Source organism: Myodes glareolus, chromosome 13, assembly GCF_982192425.1.
Source record: "Myodes glareolus chromosome 13, mMyoGla1.1, whole genome shotgun sequence".
NCBI classification, from domain to species: Eukaryota; Metazoa; Chordata; class Mammalia; order Rodentia; family Cricetidae; genus Myodes; species Myodes glareolus.
In genome coordinates, this window is record NC_142038.1 from 74,146,654 (window position 1) to 74,163,154 (window position 16,501).

Here is a 16,501-nt window from a genome sequence, read left to right on the forward strand (position 1 = left end):
CATGGGCTTTTGACTAGGCTTGCAGCATAAGATACAAACTCTACCCTTTGTAGCTCGCCTCAGGTTCAGTCAGAAAGTGGTTGACGACCATGTAACAGTCATGCCTGGCAGGTCTGTATGACAAGGTACAGAATCCAGTGCTAGATAAGACCATTGGGGTCTGTATTTTCTCCCCCAGCAGCCTGCGTAGTGCCTTCTAGCAGTGAGATTAGTCAACAGGAAGAGATTTCCTGGTCGGCTCATGATTAATTTCTCTGTGTCCTGCGACCAAAAATGTGTTGTGTCTTCAGCAATAGGATCTTACCGAACAGTTTTAGTGAGCAACTAAGAACAGAGGCCATAGCCTGTGTTGTTTTGGGTGGCTCTGGGACCTCCCTGAACAGTATCTTGTACAAAGATAACCCATACCCAGAGTGAGGTTTTCATGTACCTTGTCTTCTGGGAGCAAAATTGCTCACTCTTGGGGCAGTACTTTTGTTTAAACTCCTTTTGCTTAAATTTTGGTTTTAATTAGCTTATAAACTAGTGATTTTTCTAAGACTTCTTCATAAATCTTTAGTTTTGCTTAATCCATCTATTACCCATCATTCCCCAACACCCTTGCTACAATCCCCAAATAAACCTTTGGTTCTCAGTATACCCTTCCAAATGTTCCACCTTATCTTCCATCCTTTTCTATTTTGTTGGTGTGACTTTCTGTTGAGCTATTTGATTTATTGAATCTATCATTTCCTTCATTTTGGTTTTCATTTTCATATCCTGTGTTCATTTCAATATTTAATTTGTCTTTGTATTCTAATTTATTTCTTTGAACATACTTACTATTTTGAATTCTTTAACCTTGAATTTTTTCCATATCTTTGTCATTTGGTGCCATTATTCTGGGTTTGGTAGTTTGGGGAGAACACAAGTTTGTCTTGGTCTTTTCATACCATTTTGTTTTTTGTATTAGGACTTGTGCATCAGGAACTAAGTCACTGATCTTGTTTGTTTCTCTTTTTTATTTCTTTCTTTTTAATCAGGAGTGTTTGCAGCATCCCGAAGGGACTAGATTTGTAGTGTGTCTGAGATGTCGTTTTCCTCTGCTAGGCTGGTGTGCGGGTGCCCAACTACCCCAGTTCTCCCCTGAGTGTAGAACATCAACCACATCAATAGACACTGTCCAGGGTTGATCCTTTCCTGAATTGTCTCTAGCTTTTCTTTCCTCGGATTTCTTCTGTGACTGGTTTTCTCTTTCTGCCTTCTCTGTTTAATATCCTGGACCACTGTCTGACTTTGGTTTCATCTGTGTATGGATCAAACTATTTCTGGCTTGGCCAAATAAGATGAATTGTACAGCAATGTACTCTTGAATTGGGAAATTTGCTAAAGTTCCTAGTGAGCCAGTAGCAAGAGTGCTGTATAACTGGTTCTGTCCCAGGTGTGTGTTCATATACTCTATTGAAAAAAAATCTCTGACCAAAGTGCGCTGACATTTGACATGGGTGTATTTATTGCCTGACCAAAGTGTGCTGACATTTGACATGGATGTGTTTATTGCCCCCTGGGAATTAGGGATGGATTTGAATGGAGGGCACTCCCAGTGCCTCTGTTCTGGTCAAAGCTTAGTTTTGCCTGTCTTGCTTTATCATCATTATTATCATCTTAATGGTGCTGTGTACTTAACATGGTGGCCCATTGGACACAAACAGGAGGCCAGTGGGGGTATCTGCAAATAGATGATTCTCTGAGTTTTGTGAATTTTCAAGGCTTGGTGTGTGGAGTTTTGTATGGGTCAAAGCCTGGAAGTGTTTCTCTTTGGGTTTCAGATGTCCGAGTATGGGTCAAAGGTAGGAGATGGTTTGCAGACCCTAGCGCAGTTTTTCCTATAGGGATTTGTGGAGCTAGCATTACTTAGTTGGAACTCATTTGGTTCAATTTGGACTCTGTCTGGAGTGTTGAGCAGGGGGACTATGGTGGGACAAGTATTGACAGTACCATTACAAAGATAATACAAGTGAGGTGACTTCTCATTCAGAATTCACATACTGTGTTGTTGTACGGGCAGTCATAATGTCATCTGTATGGTCCAGAACTGAGCCAGGCAGAACACTGTCAGCCCCTGGTACAGGGTGTTTGCTTCTTAGGCTGTGGGATAATAACCCTCAGATGGACTCAGGGAGGAGAATAGCCCGTCTGTGCTCACTGCTGAGCCATTCTGACTCCTGCCTGGAGCTAACACCACTACCCAGTAACGCAGGGACTACTCTCTATCTTTTTCCCCCTTGTCTCCTAATACAAAGTTTAAAATATGGAAATTCTTCTCAATGCAAATATTTTTAACTTAATCTACCTCCATCCTTTCTCTAATCTTCTTCCCTCTGCTCTTTGGCACTGCAGATGTAGCATTTTCTTGAGCAGGTGGTGAGCTGGTTTTTTGTTCTCGTTGACTTTGGACTCTTGAGTAGTTTGTCTTCCAGCACAATCTTAAGTAGTGACCACTGGTATGCTGTGCCCTGGTGGCTTTTGCGCTGTTGAATGTGGCTTGTGCGGCTAAGGCACGGGACTGACTTCGTCATTTTTACTAGTGTATGCTGCAAGGAAGCAGCAGGCATTTTCAACTGCTTTCTTCTAGCTACATTTGACTTCGGGCTCATAGCAAAGTTGATGTTCTGTGAGCATAAAATGCCTGCATTTAAAGACAGTGTGTGAATTGTGTGCATTGATACATGTTAAAATGATTATAATATTTAGTTGTACTACTTTCTTATAGTGTTAACTTGCTCATTGCAATGGCAGAATCCCTGGCAAGACCTCACAGGGTCAAGATACTTGGCATTCATGCTGCACAGGTGGAGGGAGGCTCACAACAGCCTCACCCATAATTGAACAGCCATTGGCAAATGAAGTACTGAGGGAGGGAGAGTCAGTTTTCCCTGAAGGGGTATGGCTTCTCTTTGCTTGACCTTTTTCCCATAGGTGACTTAGACTCATACACGTTTGGGCAGTGCTGTTTTTGGACTTGGAATTATTTGGAGGTGGGCATAAAGTTGGAAGGGAGAACGTAGTGGGGGTATTCCCAGAGGAGTTGGAGGGTGGATATGATCAAAATACATTGTATATGTGTATGATATTCTCATTGAATAAATTTTGAAAAGTTTTGCACAAAACTTGAGGGAAGGTTTATTTGGTTCTTAGTTCCGTAGGACTCAGTCTTTGTTCCTTGGTTTCCCTGATTATGAGTCTTTCCTGGTGGTAGGAGACTGGCTTTGCCTTCAAAAGCATGTCCCACTGCCTTCTTGTCCAGCAAAGAGCTCTTCCTCCTAAATTTCCACAATAAGAAGTTGCTGGCTGGGAACCAGGTATTTGGCAGAAGAGATTTCGAGGAGCATTTCATGGTCCCCCACCCCGCCACTAATAAAGAAGATTAGTTTTCTTCTTTCCTTTTTACTTGGTTAGCCTGGGTCTTGCTACATTTGAAATTATGCATACTGTTCTCTGTGCTCATCTAGCAGGGGTGGCTGCATACCCTTGCCATCATTGACATTGGGCAGGTCACTCTGTGGGGTCGGTCTTGGTCTCCTGCAGCCTGCCCAGCACTCCTGGTCATGCCTTATGCAGCCTGTGCCAGAAACCTTCCCTCAGATGGACAGACTCCCTCCCCTTCAGGTCAACTGCCTCAATTTCTGCTTGCACCTGTGGTTAATTTCTATTGCCTTGGGTGCACAGAAAACCAAACACTTTCTGGAAGAGAAAATGTCTACTAGCAGACTTAAACAATCCAAAGTTTATTCAGCAAACACTTCTACTGCGGTAGATACTGTTTTAGGCATCTACCATGGCAGTGGATTAAAACCCAGACTCCTGGGACCTTCCATCCTGACTGGGTCAAAGTCACAGATAAACAGATTATTCAGGTGTCACATGATCAGTGCTGTGGAAGAGGGTGTAAGAGACAGGTTCAGGGAGGGTGGGATGTGCTGTACTCCCAGGCCCCTTCTGTGCTGCTTCTCCCCTCACTTCCTACTTCCTGTGTTCTTTCAGAACACCTATTTCCTTTGCTACTGGGTAGACATGTTTTCTAGACAGTTTTCTTGGGCTCTGGTTAGTCCTCCTACATAGCAATGTTAAAGACTGTTGAAATGGCTCTAGATCTGAGTCCCAGTTTGTGTGCCTCTTGGGGCTGCTTTGGCTGTGTGCCTCCTTGCACATTCTGCCATTGCACCTGTCGTCCTGGCAGCTCTGCAGCCTTCGATCATGGTCAGCAGCTTTGAGGTCATTGTTGATGCAAGACTTCTGCACAGCATCTATTCCAGTAGGCCAGTATTCCTCTCAGAGTTTCTGACCAGTTGATAGCACAGTTGTGGGCTGACTAAGGTTTGCACCTGGCTCTACGTGGCCCACTTAAGAAAGCAACAGTCTGTATAATAAGTGTTCACCATTCATAATTCCCTCCACCTCTGCTTTCTAGGTTTATTTTTGGATTAAATATCATTGCTAATGATTTGGATTTCTTGTAAATAAGTAATTAGTACATTTTTGTAAAATACCACTGAAGGAAAAGTAGAGGATATTCCAAGTGGGACTAGCAATTTCTAAATGGTTATTACCAAGATTGAGATCCAGAAATATCTTCTATTTTAAAAAATGCATCTGACAGCCAGGTGGTGGTACACACTTGTAATCCCACCACTACAGAGGCAGAAAGATTGAAAGTTCAAGGCTAGCCAGGATCCTGTACGTAGAGTTTGAAGCCAGCCTTGGCTACGTAACAAACCTGTCACAAACACATATCTTCAAGGCATTGATTGTCTGTGTTGCCTCTGTCTGGCCTTCAGCCAGAACAGCGGGATTTGCCTATACATTTAATGTAAGCACGTGTTGGAGTGATCCCTGCCCCCCCCAGTCTGTATGAAGCATACCTCAGGATTACATTTCAGATAACCTGCTCCATGGACAGGAGAGGGAAGACATTGCTTATGTACACGGCTAACACCACATTATGAATTCCTGTGGGAGACAGTGTTAGGGATCTGTGCCCCTGGGATGTGCTGCCCATGTCAGAGACTGGGGGATATAGTTTAAATACTGGCTGTGGCCCCTGCTTTGGCATATTGGCTGATTGATGACTCTGCCAAATGGGTAGCACGTGTTCCTGACAGGAAAGATCTAGAATTTCACCATAAAGGTTTTGAAGTGATAATTGCTTCAAAACTGAAAATCTAATTACAGTTCAAATTGATGTAGGAGCTCTTTAGATGATAATGGTTTTGTTGGGTATTTTGGGTTTTGTTGGTCGTTGTGGTTTTCTTTTTAAATTTATTTTCTATGCATAGGTGTTTTGCTTGAATGCATGTCAGTGCACCACATGCATACCTGGCACCTGCAGAGGCCAGAAGAGAGTGCAGATTCCTTAGAACTGGAGTCATGGATGATTATGAGCCACTGTGTGGGTGCTGGGAATGGAACACAGTCCTCTGGAAGAGAAGCCAGTGCTCTTTACTGCTGAGCTTTCTCTCCAGCCCCTTGCTTTGATTTTGGAGACACAACTCCCTCTCTGTTCGTTATCCTTTGGCCTCACAGTCTACATGCTAGGACTATATGCATGTGTTACAGTGCCGTCTTTGATTGTTATATGTGAATATCTCTTAGAAAGCAGCTAGGAAGCTGACACCCCTTGTCACCTCAGTGAACCTGCTGTAGAAAGCTCAACTGGCAGACTTTTGTCCTCCCTTACTGCTCTTCTAATCCGTGTGGGTGGGTTTGAACCCCTGCCTACCAGGCCTGGCTTCTGAATGCCTGAAATCCAAGCTGGAGACCCCACTATGGACAGCACTGTCCATCTTGCTGCTTCCGGAGCTCTGCAGAGGCCTTGAAACTGCTCCTCTATTGAGGTCTTCCAATAGATGGGGGTTCCTCAGTTTCTTTCCATGTCAGTGCCCGGGCAAGGTTTGAATGTATGATACAGAGCTTTAGCTTTCTGTTGGAGAGAGTCCACTTGTTGGTTCCCAGCTGCTCAGCCCTGAAATAATCACACAGAAACTATGTTATTTAAATCACTGCTTGACCCATTAGCTCTAGCCTCTTATTGGCTAACTCTTACATATTAATTTAACCCATTTTCATTAATCTGTGTATCACCATGAGGTCGTGACCTACCAGCAAAGTTTCAGTGTGTCTGTCTCTGGCGGCGGCTCCATGTCTTCTCTCTGACTCTGCCCTTCTTTCTCCCAGCTTTCAGCCTAGTTTTCCCCACCTAGCTCTGTTCCCCTATAGCTCTGCTATAGGCCCATAGCAGTTCCTTATTACCCAGTGATATTCACAGCATACAGAAGGGAATCCCATATTAGCTTTCCTTTCCATTTTGACCATTTGTTTGCATTTCTCCATTAATTTTCTAAGGAGCTTTAGGATGGCATTTTGTGTCCTGCAGTTAGAATATGGTGGTTTGTTGGATCACAGTATAGCTGGTAGGGTTTGAGTCAGGTAACAGAAGCAGATATGCCAGCACACAAAAGAACATATGGGGGTTCTTTAGAGGGGAGGTAATCTGGCCTTGTCCCAAGGACCAGGAAAGATGAGGGCATGGCCTTCACTGCAGGGCTGAATACAAAGGGCCTGTTGATCTCTCAGAACTTACCAGGGATCAAACCAGCAGTGAACCGGTGTATGACCCTGATTTGCCCTGTCTGTGACAATGCACATTTTTGCACTGCATGCCTGTACTTGGGTCAGTGACAGCATGCTTTTCTTTCCAATGTCATCGGCATTAAAGTGAATCATTTTTATTTTTTCCAGAACAAGCCTGCCTTCACCCATGTTCTCCAGAAACGATTTCAGCATCTGGAGCATCCTCAGAAAATGCATTGGGATGGTGAGTCAGCTTCTGCTTCCTCTCTGAGTCGAGTGGCTGCCTGTTTGATTGAGTATCCTTAGGAAGGGGTTCTTGAAAAAATAACATGGGAGTGTGGCCTACCTGTTGTCAGAATACCCATGAGAGTAAGAAATTTAGCTAGATTTTTTCTGAAAGAATCTGGATCTCTTTTCATACTATTTTTTTTTATTATTATTAAAAATTTCCACCTCCTCCCCTCCTCTTACTTCCCTCCCCTCCCCTCCCCCCACTCTCCCTCCCCCTCCTTCTCCAGGCCAAAGAGCAGTCAGGGTTCCCTACCATATGGGAAGTCCAAGGTCCTCCCCGCTCCCCCCAGGTCCAGGAAGGTGAGCTTCCAAAAAGACAAGGCTCCCACAAAGCCCGTCTATGCAATAGAATCAAAGCCCAGTGCCATTGTCCTTGACTTCTCAGTCAGCCTCCACCGTCAGCCACATTCAGAGAGTCCGGTCTGATCACATGCTCCATCAGTCCCATTCCAACTGGCCCTGGTGATCTCCCATTAGATCTGTCCCACCGTCTCAGTGAGTGAACGCATCCCTCGCAGTCCTGACTTCCTTGCTCATGTTCTCCCTCCTTCTGCTCCTCATTATACCTTGAGAGCTCAGTCCAGTGCTCCAATGTGGGTCTCTGTCTCTATCTCCATCCATCACCAGATGAAGGTTCAATGGTAATATGCAAGATATTGATCAGTGTGGCTATAGGACAAGGCCAGTTCAGGCACCCTTTCCTCTGCTGCTCAAGGAACAAGCTGGGGACATCTCCTTGAACACCTGGGAACCCCTCTAGAGTCAAGTCTCTTGCCAACCCCAAAAATGGCTCCCTTAATTAAGATATATACTTTCCTGCTCCCACATCCACCCCTCCTTCATCCCAAACATCCCATTCCCTCAAGCTCTCCCCACGCTCCCCTTCTCCCTTCTCTCCCCCCATCTCCCCTTATCCCCACCTCACCCCCACCCCCGTGCTCCCAACCCCTGAGGGGCTTTAATGTGACTTCCGGGTAAGAAAATGCTTTTCTTTTGCAGCATGTCGAATCTGTATTTCTCTATATGTCACCTTAGAGGTTCTCTCCAAGAACAGAGCCACTACGTAAATTCTTTCTTTGCTTGGAGCTCTGTGCCGAACCATCTTTTGTGCTCTGGCTCTTGTCAGTGTGGTGTGGTGGATTATGGATTGTGTCTCTGCTGCATTGTCAGGACATGGGGTGGGGGTAGGCTAATCTGGGTGAGGCAGGACAGTGGCAGAATTTCCTCTTACTGGTCAGTTCTGCCACCTGATGCTAGCCTAGAGGTCTCTCCTAGTGTGATCTTGGACCATTAAGAATGATGATAATTGAATAACATGGATCTCAAGGAGCCAAGGATTCCACCTGAGTGAATGCTGCATTAGTATGTTCTGCCACTCTGCCCACCCCCAAGTTCTCCTAGTGTTTCTTTGCTCTGAGATTGGGCCACTTCCAAGGAGCTCATCCCAGAAAAATCCAGTTTAAACCAGTCTTCTGAATCCTTCACAAAGAATAATCCAGTTGAGCTTTGGGAAGCTGGAGTTTGATCTCAGTCCTGCCACTCCTTACTGTGAGACTGGTCAGGTGCTTGCCCCCTGTGCCATGCTGCCTCCTGCATCAAATCCAGTCACCAGCTCATGCTTTAGAGATGTGCACAAAGAGAAGGTATAAAATGTCTAGATGTCTGCTAGACTAGCACGGCACTCAGTGCATAGTGTCCTTGTGTCCGCAGCAACAGCAGCTGAGAGTCAGTGTGCCTCAGAGTTCCTTCAGTCATATTAGGGCTCAAGACCAGAAACATATATGGCAAATAATGCATGTAAAAAAGATGGTGATTATACACCCAGTAAGCTGTGGGCTAATAGAAGTCATTTGTTACTGACTTTAATACTCTCTTTATAACTGAGGATTCAAGACAAACATTTGTTTTCTGTGAAGTCAGTATTTTTCAGACCTTCAAACGATGTATATATCTTGTCATCTAGCATGTAGCTGTGAGTCTGCATGTGCTCCTAAAATGAAAACCAACTTCACAAGAGAATAATTATCATTACCACAGTGATTTTTTTAATATTAAAGTAATGCTGATTTCAGCTCATTGAACTGACTTCATAACTTGCTGATAAATCAGAACCCATGGTGTGAATAAGGCCAGTCTGTGCTCCTTTAGAATCAGTACCGCATCTGCCTTAAGACTGTGATGTCACGTGGCATCCTTCTTCTTGAGCATTATGGAAGATGCAGCTTTTCTATATCTCGTCTCAGCAGATGTCAGGTGCATGGTGGTGTCATTGTGTGGTAAATGTTTGCAGAGAACCATCAATATGGCTGTCTTTAGAAGTTACTGTCTACATTAGAAGTTACCTTCCTGAGTTAGGAGATGGCTCCATCATGTTGGATCAAGCCTGTCTTTGTTCTCTTGAGAACATGGCTATGCTTTTGTTTTTAGGTACGGTGCTATGTGTGCAAATAAACACTTCAATGAATCATAAATAAAATGAAACAAATACAGCTGTGTGGCTTGGTAGAGCTCCGTAGAGTGTTTTGAAACTTGTCTTAGACCTGACTGACTAAAGCATGGACCTGCTGACATTGTAGATTGTTAATGTGAGTTTAAGTGACGTCAGTAGCATGTGACTGTCCTTGAGGTACTGACTGTGGAAGGACTGCCTCTCCTAGGCAGCAGGAAGAGTCAGGAGGTGTAAGTGCTGGGCATCAACAAAGGTGAAGATTAAGATTTTGTGGTAGAGTAGTGTAAATGGTATCACCGTAGTGAAAATTGTGCTTTGTATATAACTCACTAATAAATACCTGTTTCACCCTGCCCCCCAAACCATCAAGACTTAGAAAATAGTAGTATTCTTATGTTTTGATGCCTTTAAAGAATTTTAAAATACCCTTTAATTCATGCCATGATTCTGTTTGAAAACCCGGGTGCGTGTCTTCTGCTGTCCCATTTCTTCCCTGAGCATTGTGGGATCTCTTAATTTGGTAATAAGATTTTGGTTGGTTGGTTGGATTCATAGGATCTTGGTATGCAACCTACTCTGGCTTTGAAGTCTGAATCCTCCTGCCTCAGCCTCCCAAGTACTGGGATTACAAACATTCACCACCATGCCTGAATTAGAAGTTTTCAAAATAACAGAAAATGTGACCCTTAGTCCTGGCCGACCTATTTACACTGTCTATGAGCATTGGGTCAGACTGACAGTGTGTAAGTGCCCCTGGTCGGCCATCTGAATTCTAGTTAATGGCATGCTGATACAGTGATGTATGGTGTAGAAATATGACTTTTAGAACTCACAGGAGGCAGAGGTGAACAGACTTCTGCAACTTGGAGTCCAGCCTGGTCTGAATAGTGAGTTCCAGGCCAGCCAGGGTTATATTGAGACCCTTTCTCAACAATTAAAACAAGACTCACAGGAGAAACTTATCTGCTAGGGACGGTGGCGTCTGATTTAGTGACCATAAGAAGGTCCCTGTGTTCTCCTTTCAGGTTCGCCATAACTAGGTAATCTAACTACAGCAAGAGTTCACTCCCTCAGCCCTCTCTGCCCCCAGTACACCATATTTTGCTTTATTTCTAAAAAGTATGGAATCTCACATTTCTCATGCCTGTGAAGCCTTTCTTTTCCTTTCCTTTGTCTCAGACAGGCTTTTGTTACCAAATATCAGATTACATTCCATGAAATAAACACTTTATATAACTAGAATCTGATATAAATCTCTTTGTGATTAAAGCTTTCATTAAGCCTGCTCTGCTTCCCAGCACTCCTGTGGCCCTGGCTCTTGGAAACCTTTGCTCTATTGTCTTTAACAAAGGTCTCCTTAGCCTGTGCCCCTTCCCCTGTCCCTGGTTGCTGAGGCTTTGTCAGGAGGCCCACCTACAGTTCAGCTTGGGTGTTCTTGCTCACAGCCTACACAGAGGAGGAGCACGTGGGCCAGGGCAAAGGCCCTTGCACTCGGAGTGGGCCTCCTAACCCTGTGTGCATTCCCTCGCTGACAGTACTGGGGCCTTAGTGCTTAGTCACTGTAAGAGATGACAAAGGTCTGGTTTATGATGAATGCTGACTTAAAATAAAGTTTATTATTTTTTCATATATTTGACATGCTGACCACAGTTTCCCCTCCCTCCTACCTTCTTGTTTCCCACCACCACCTTCCTTCTGTCCACCCCAATCCGCTCCTCCTCTCCTATGAATGCTGACTTTTAAAAATGAAAGTCTGTAGCACTCTGAAGGGTTCTCTTGAATCCGCTACCACAGACATGTGCTTGCTGTTACCATATTTTTTTTATTAAGTACATAATCAAGGTGCTTTTGAATAGTTCAGAAGTATAACGTTCCATTTCCTCTTATACTTTGTATTTCTTACTTTATTTCCCACAAAATAATTAAGTTGCATTGAACTAATTTTTATCTCTATATTTTATTGATTACTTAGTATTTCACTATCACAAAATGTGTCTAAAGTGAATGTTACAATGACGATAAACTTTAATGCCAAAAGTTTCTTTGTGCCATTATTATAAATAGTATGTCAGTGATATTTCTAAAATATTAGCATAAATGTAGGGTGCTATTTGTGCATGAATGAGATGATCTTGTTGCCGTTAGATTCATCATGATAATGAGTAGCCATCTCCAGCTGCAAAAATGACAGTGAATTTTTGCTGCTTTAATAGATACCAAGATTAAGAAACTCTTTGCATATTAATAGACAGATGGGAGTAGGAGTTTGTGGGATTTTTAATGTCTAGGATTGTCATTCAGTTCTTTGTCCCTTAGCTATGTGCCAAAAATTAGAGTACATTATCAAAAATAATTTGTTATGATCTATAAGCTGACAAATCAAGTAGGACTTTTATTGTTTTAAAAACAGAACTTTGGAAGCCTTACAGAGACTTTTGCTTCCTTTTGTGACAGCCACAGACCTTGTGGTTTGGGGGAAATGCTGTGAGAGACTTTCTGGGGCTCACCATTCGCACTCACACAGTTCTTTGACCCAGTGGTACCCAGCCCTTTAGAAGGGATTCAGAAAACTCCCTCTATCCTAAAATACTTTGGCCAAGATGGTGTTTTTTGGATGAAATGCTTTTGTGTCACTTTGAGCCCTGGGATATGTGTTAGGAACTTTTCTACACTGTGACAACTGTCCTGATAGAAGCAGGGGGAGAAAAGATGCATTTGCCTTCCTGTTCTGTGGGCTTTAGTCAAAGGGTGGCTGGCCCTGTGCCGTGAGGCAGAGTGTCCTTGTGGCTGGAGGGAATGGCAGAGATGGCTGCTCACTCAGGGCAGCCAGAAAACAGAGATGGGAAGGGGCGTGGGACAAGACACCCCTCAAAGGACACACTCCAGCGACCTGCTTCCTTCAGCCAGGTGTCACAGTTAGGAATCTGTCAGTGAAGTCAGAATCTCTATGTCCTGGTCAGCTCTGACTGATTGTATTCATTTGACAGTGACCAAGCCTTCAACACAGAGCCATAACTACTTCCCTCAAAACTGTGTGTTTACTTCACTAGGTAGAAAGCTAGGGAAAGTTGGGAGCTTGCCACACCTGCTGTTACTAATACTGCCTCAAGAGCAGAAGCACAAAGTAGTAAACATAGTTTGGCATCACCACCACTGTCAGAGTATCATGATCCACAATCAGGGTATCTCCAACAAGAGCTGATCGGAAGTCCCTCTGGGGCTGCACAGTCCGTACTGCGGGGCAGGGTGTGCAGTGGTGGGTGATGGCTGCTCCTTGAATGGAAACTCTTGAGGGCTTTCACACAGACAAAAATAATATTTCCAGTAATTCAGGACGGAAGGGTATTCGCAGTAGCTCACGGTGGAGCGAGGGTTGGCGTGTATGTTGACGTTTGGAGTGATGAGCTCAGTGGCGGAGCTCAGCCAGGCACTGCCCCAGCCTCCCAACAGATGCCATGAGAAAGCTGCTGGGTTGGCGCTTGCAGGCAGGCTTCCCTCCCCTCCACATTTCCCCCTAACACGTGCCCCGCCAGCTCGTAGCACCTCCCGGCTCACAAACCATGCAGCGATTACTTAATTTTTGTTCTTTTCCCTGTAGCTCTTCTTGTATTTTCTTTTTTTTTTTATTTTTTTTTTTATTTTATTTTTTTTTTTTTGAGACAGGGTTTCCCTGTAGTTTTTGGTGCCTGTCCTGGAACTAGCTCTTGTAGACCAGACTGGTTGTATTTTCTTTTGTAACTGAAGACTGTTCTTTTGTTTCCCAGCCCCCCAGACCGGAATAATCACATAGAAACTATATTAAGTACAGCACTGTTTGGCCTATTAGCTCAAGTTTTTAATTAACTAACTCTTAAATCTTAAATTAACCCATTTTTATTGTTTTATATTTTACCACAAGGCTCATGGTTTGTTACTTCTTACTTTTTAGGCGGCTGCATGGCGTCTCCTTGACTCTGCCTACTCTCTATATCTCTTCCAGCCTGCTATATTTTGCCCTGTCATAGGCCAAATCAACTTTATTCATTCACCAATAAAAGCATCACATGCACAGAAGGACCCCCCACATCTTTCTTTCCCTCTTGTTTCCCTGTTGATAGTCTCAGGGTGCCCTGTGCAATTGGTGTAGCACACAGACACATGTTGCTTTGTCTCTGTGTCTGGGCTCATATCTTCCATGTGCCATCACGTGACTGTGAGGATGGAGGGTGGCAGCTAGAGCTGTCACCAGGACCGCCGTCTCTCGCAGAGGGTGCTGCAGTGTTCTAGCTGTCCAGGGTGCTGCCGCTCATGTCTTCAAAGGATGAGAACGTCTCAGCTGATGACAGACCACTAGACACATGAACAATGTCTTCACAGGAGTGAGGGACTCACTGACTGGCACTAGATTAGAATGTGGCAGTTGGCCCTCCATGGTCTTAAATGAAAGGAATATTCATTGCCACCCTCTTTGCAGCTGTGGGAACCAAAGAGGGCCTGGAAGAAGGATCCAGGGCCAACTTCATCTTCTATCTTCCTTCCTTCTAAGGAACAGCCCAAAGTGCTGCCAACCCCTGATTATTCATGAAGGGCCCAGAAGCCCATGGAATACTCAGGTCATTGCATGGCTTATGAGAAAGACTGGGTAGACAGACTCACCCTAACACCTGCTTTCTCTTGATAACTCACGTCTTAGCCATTTGCACATTTAGATACTAAGATGGTAGACTTCATGTTTAGAAAATATTTTTCATTTCAGCCAAACTCAAACTTGGCTTTGCTTGTCAGTGGTTTGTACCATGCCAGAAGAGGAGATGGCCTTCCTTCTTTGTCTCTCTTTACACTTTTTCCACTGGAAAACAATTCCAATTAGGAGTTTCTTCAATTGCATCATTGCTTGCTATTAATTTGCATGGATAAATTTAAACTTTGTTTTATCCAGGTCACAAGGTAGAGTTACTCGGAATAAATATTTAACTTTTCCAGCTGACGACAGCCCAGCGATAAAAGTCTTCCAGCTAATGTTTCTTCCTGAAACTTGAACTTTGGAATAGGTATTTTCCTGTTACTGGGGCATACACACATGCTAATTTGTTTACAATAGCTAGGGTATGCCACCACCAGGTTTGCTGGATTAAAAGGAATAACACATTTCAATTACCAAGGACTAGGTGGGGCAGAGGGGAAATATACATTGTGTCATTGTTTTTTATTATCTACTTAGGGCCCTGTAAGTTTTAGAAACCAAAATGACTGTAAGATTATTTTTAATTAATTACAGACAATGGAGGAAATAAAGCAGACAGTTGGCATGCTTTACTTGGCTGAACCCCAGAGATCCTCCAGTCTTTATCCCTGTGAAGCTGGTGTCACAGGTGTGTTCCAGGACCCCAGGATGATACCTTTGTGCTGGGGTCCAAACTCCAGTTCTTCTGGATGCAGGGCAAGCATTACTCTGTCACATTCTCTCCAGCTCACCTTACCCTCTCTTTCCAAAGTTTCCCCAAAGATTTTGTTTTTTATTTGTATGTGTGTATGCACACGTGTACATTTGTGGGTTTTGTTTGTGTATGTGTGTATATGCACATATGTGCATTTGTGGAACTTTTTTGTTTATTTGTATGTGTGTATGCTCACATGCGTATTTATGAGACTCTGCTTGTTACAGGGTGCTGGGGTCTGAACTGCAGTCCTCATGATTAAGCAACAAGTACTAATCACTGGGTCATCTTCCTGGCACCACCTTGACCATCTTTAAGTGGCATTAAATACAGACACAATCATGTACTTTCTTCACTACCACCTATCACAGAACTCTTCTTGCAAAACCATTAAACACTAGCTACCAGTTGCCCTTCCCTGGGTCCTGGCAGCACCACTCTGTCTGCTCAGACCCCATTCTTCCAGCTTATGTCTTTGAATGTGGGTGTGGACTGTGGGGTGCACTTGCTGTGCTCTTCCATCGACCTCCTCCATCACTGCTCTCCCTTGTCCAAATTGTCCCTGGCATAAATGCCAGTGAGGGTTGTAAGGCAGATCAGCCTCTGGGGTATGGCATTATTAGCTTCTATCCCCTTTGCTTTGGACTTGAGATATTTGTATGTATGTATGTATGTGTATGTATGTATGTATGTATATATATATATATTTAATTTTGAAAGTAAAATATAATTATATAATTTCCCCCTTCCCTGTCCTCCAGGCGCTCCCATGCACCCTCATCCCTTGTTCTCAAATTCATGGCCTCTGTTTATCATGTCTCATGTTCTACTCTTGATGGGAAGAGCAGCATCTATTTAGTTTAAGATGTGTGAACACTGAGCACGCAATCAACAGCTTTCAGAATCCAGCAGAAATACGTGCCATATTTACTTCCTCCAAGGTTGTGCCAAACATTACACACAAAACACAAAGGTTACACACAAAACAGGAAGGTTGCACATAAAAACACAAAGAAAGTAATGTGTGCTAGTGTTCCATGAATGAAATAAATAAATGAATTTAACTTGCTACAGTAGAGAAAACTTGAGCTGGGAAAAATATTCTTGGGACTGGAGAGGTGGCTCAACAGCACTGTCTGCTCATGCAGAGGACCTGAGTTTGGCTCCTAGTTCCTTGATGGTGGCTCAAAACCATCCTTAACTCCAATTGCAGAGAACCTGATGTCCTCTTCTGGCTCTGTGGGCCCCAAGAATACATGTAGTACATATACATACACATAAGCAAAACAATACATACACATGTAAGAAAAAGGCATACTTAAAATGTACTATTAGCACTTATATTCCTTAGGTTTGCTTCATAATTCTATGTGTGATCTTATATATTGCATTTTTATTAACATTTATTTTCACTTATTTATGTTCAAATGAAGAATAATTAGCTATTAATTAATTACATAAGTTTATATTTGCATATTTGTATTTCAGTATTTAGTTTTATGTGAGTAAAATATATTTTCAGTGTAACAATTCAAATAAATTATATTATTTCCATATGGACAAGAGAAGATATTTAAGATTCCTACATTACCAACTGAAGACAACCATTGTTACCTTCTAGGTGTTCCAGTCTTGTAGTATGTGTCTGTACAGATATATATGTAACAAAATTTAAGTATGGTTTTGCGTTTTTTGTTTTGTCTTTGTTTGTTTGAGTTTTTGAGACAGTGTTTCT

At 43.3% G+C, this 16,501-nt stretch overlaps 1 protein-coding gene across 7 annotated transcripts in view; it reads left to right on the forward strand.

Moving 5' to 3' along the window:
* Positions 1 to 16,501, forward strand: part of Osbpl1a (oxysterol binding protein like 1A) — a 177,718-nt gene that overhangs the window by 143,320 nt on the left and 17,897 nt on the right. For all 7 annotated transcript variants that reach the window (XM_048447930.3, XM_048447932.3, XM_048447933.3 and 4 more), the window contains one exon: positions 6,778 to 6,853. In XM_048447930.3, coding sequence (XP_048303887.3) covers positions 6,778 to 6,853 — 76 coding nt within the window. The remainder of the gene's footprint in view (positions 1 to 6,777; positions 6,854 to 16,501) is intronic.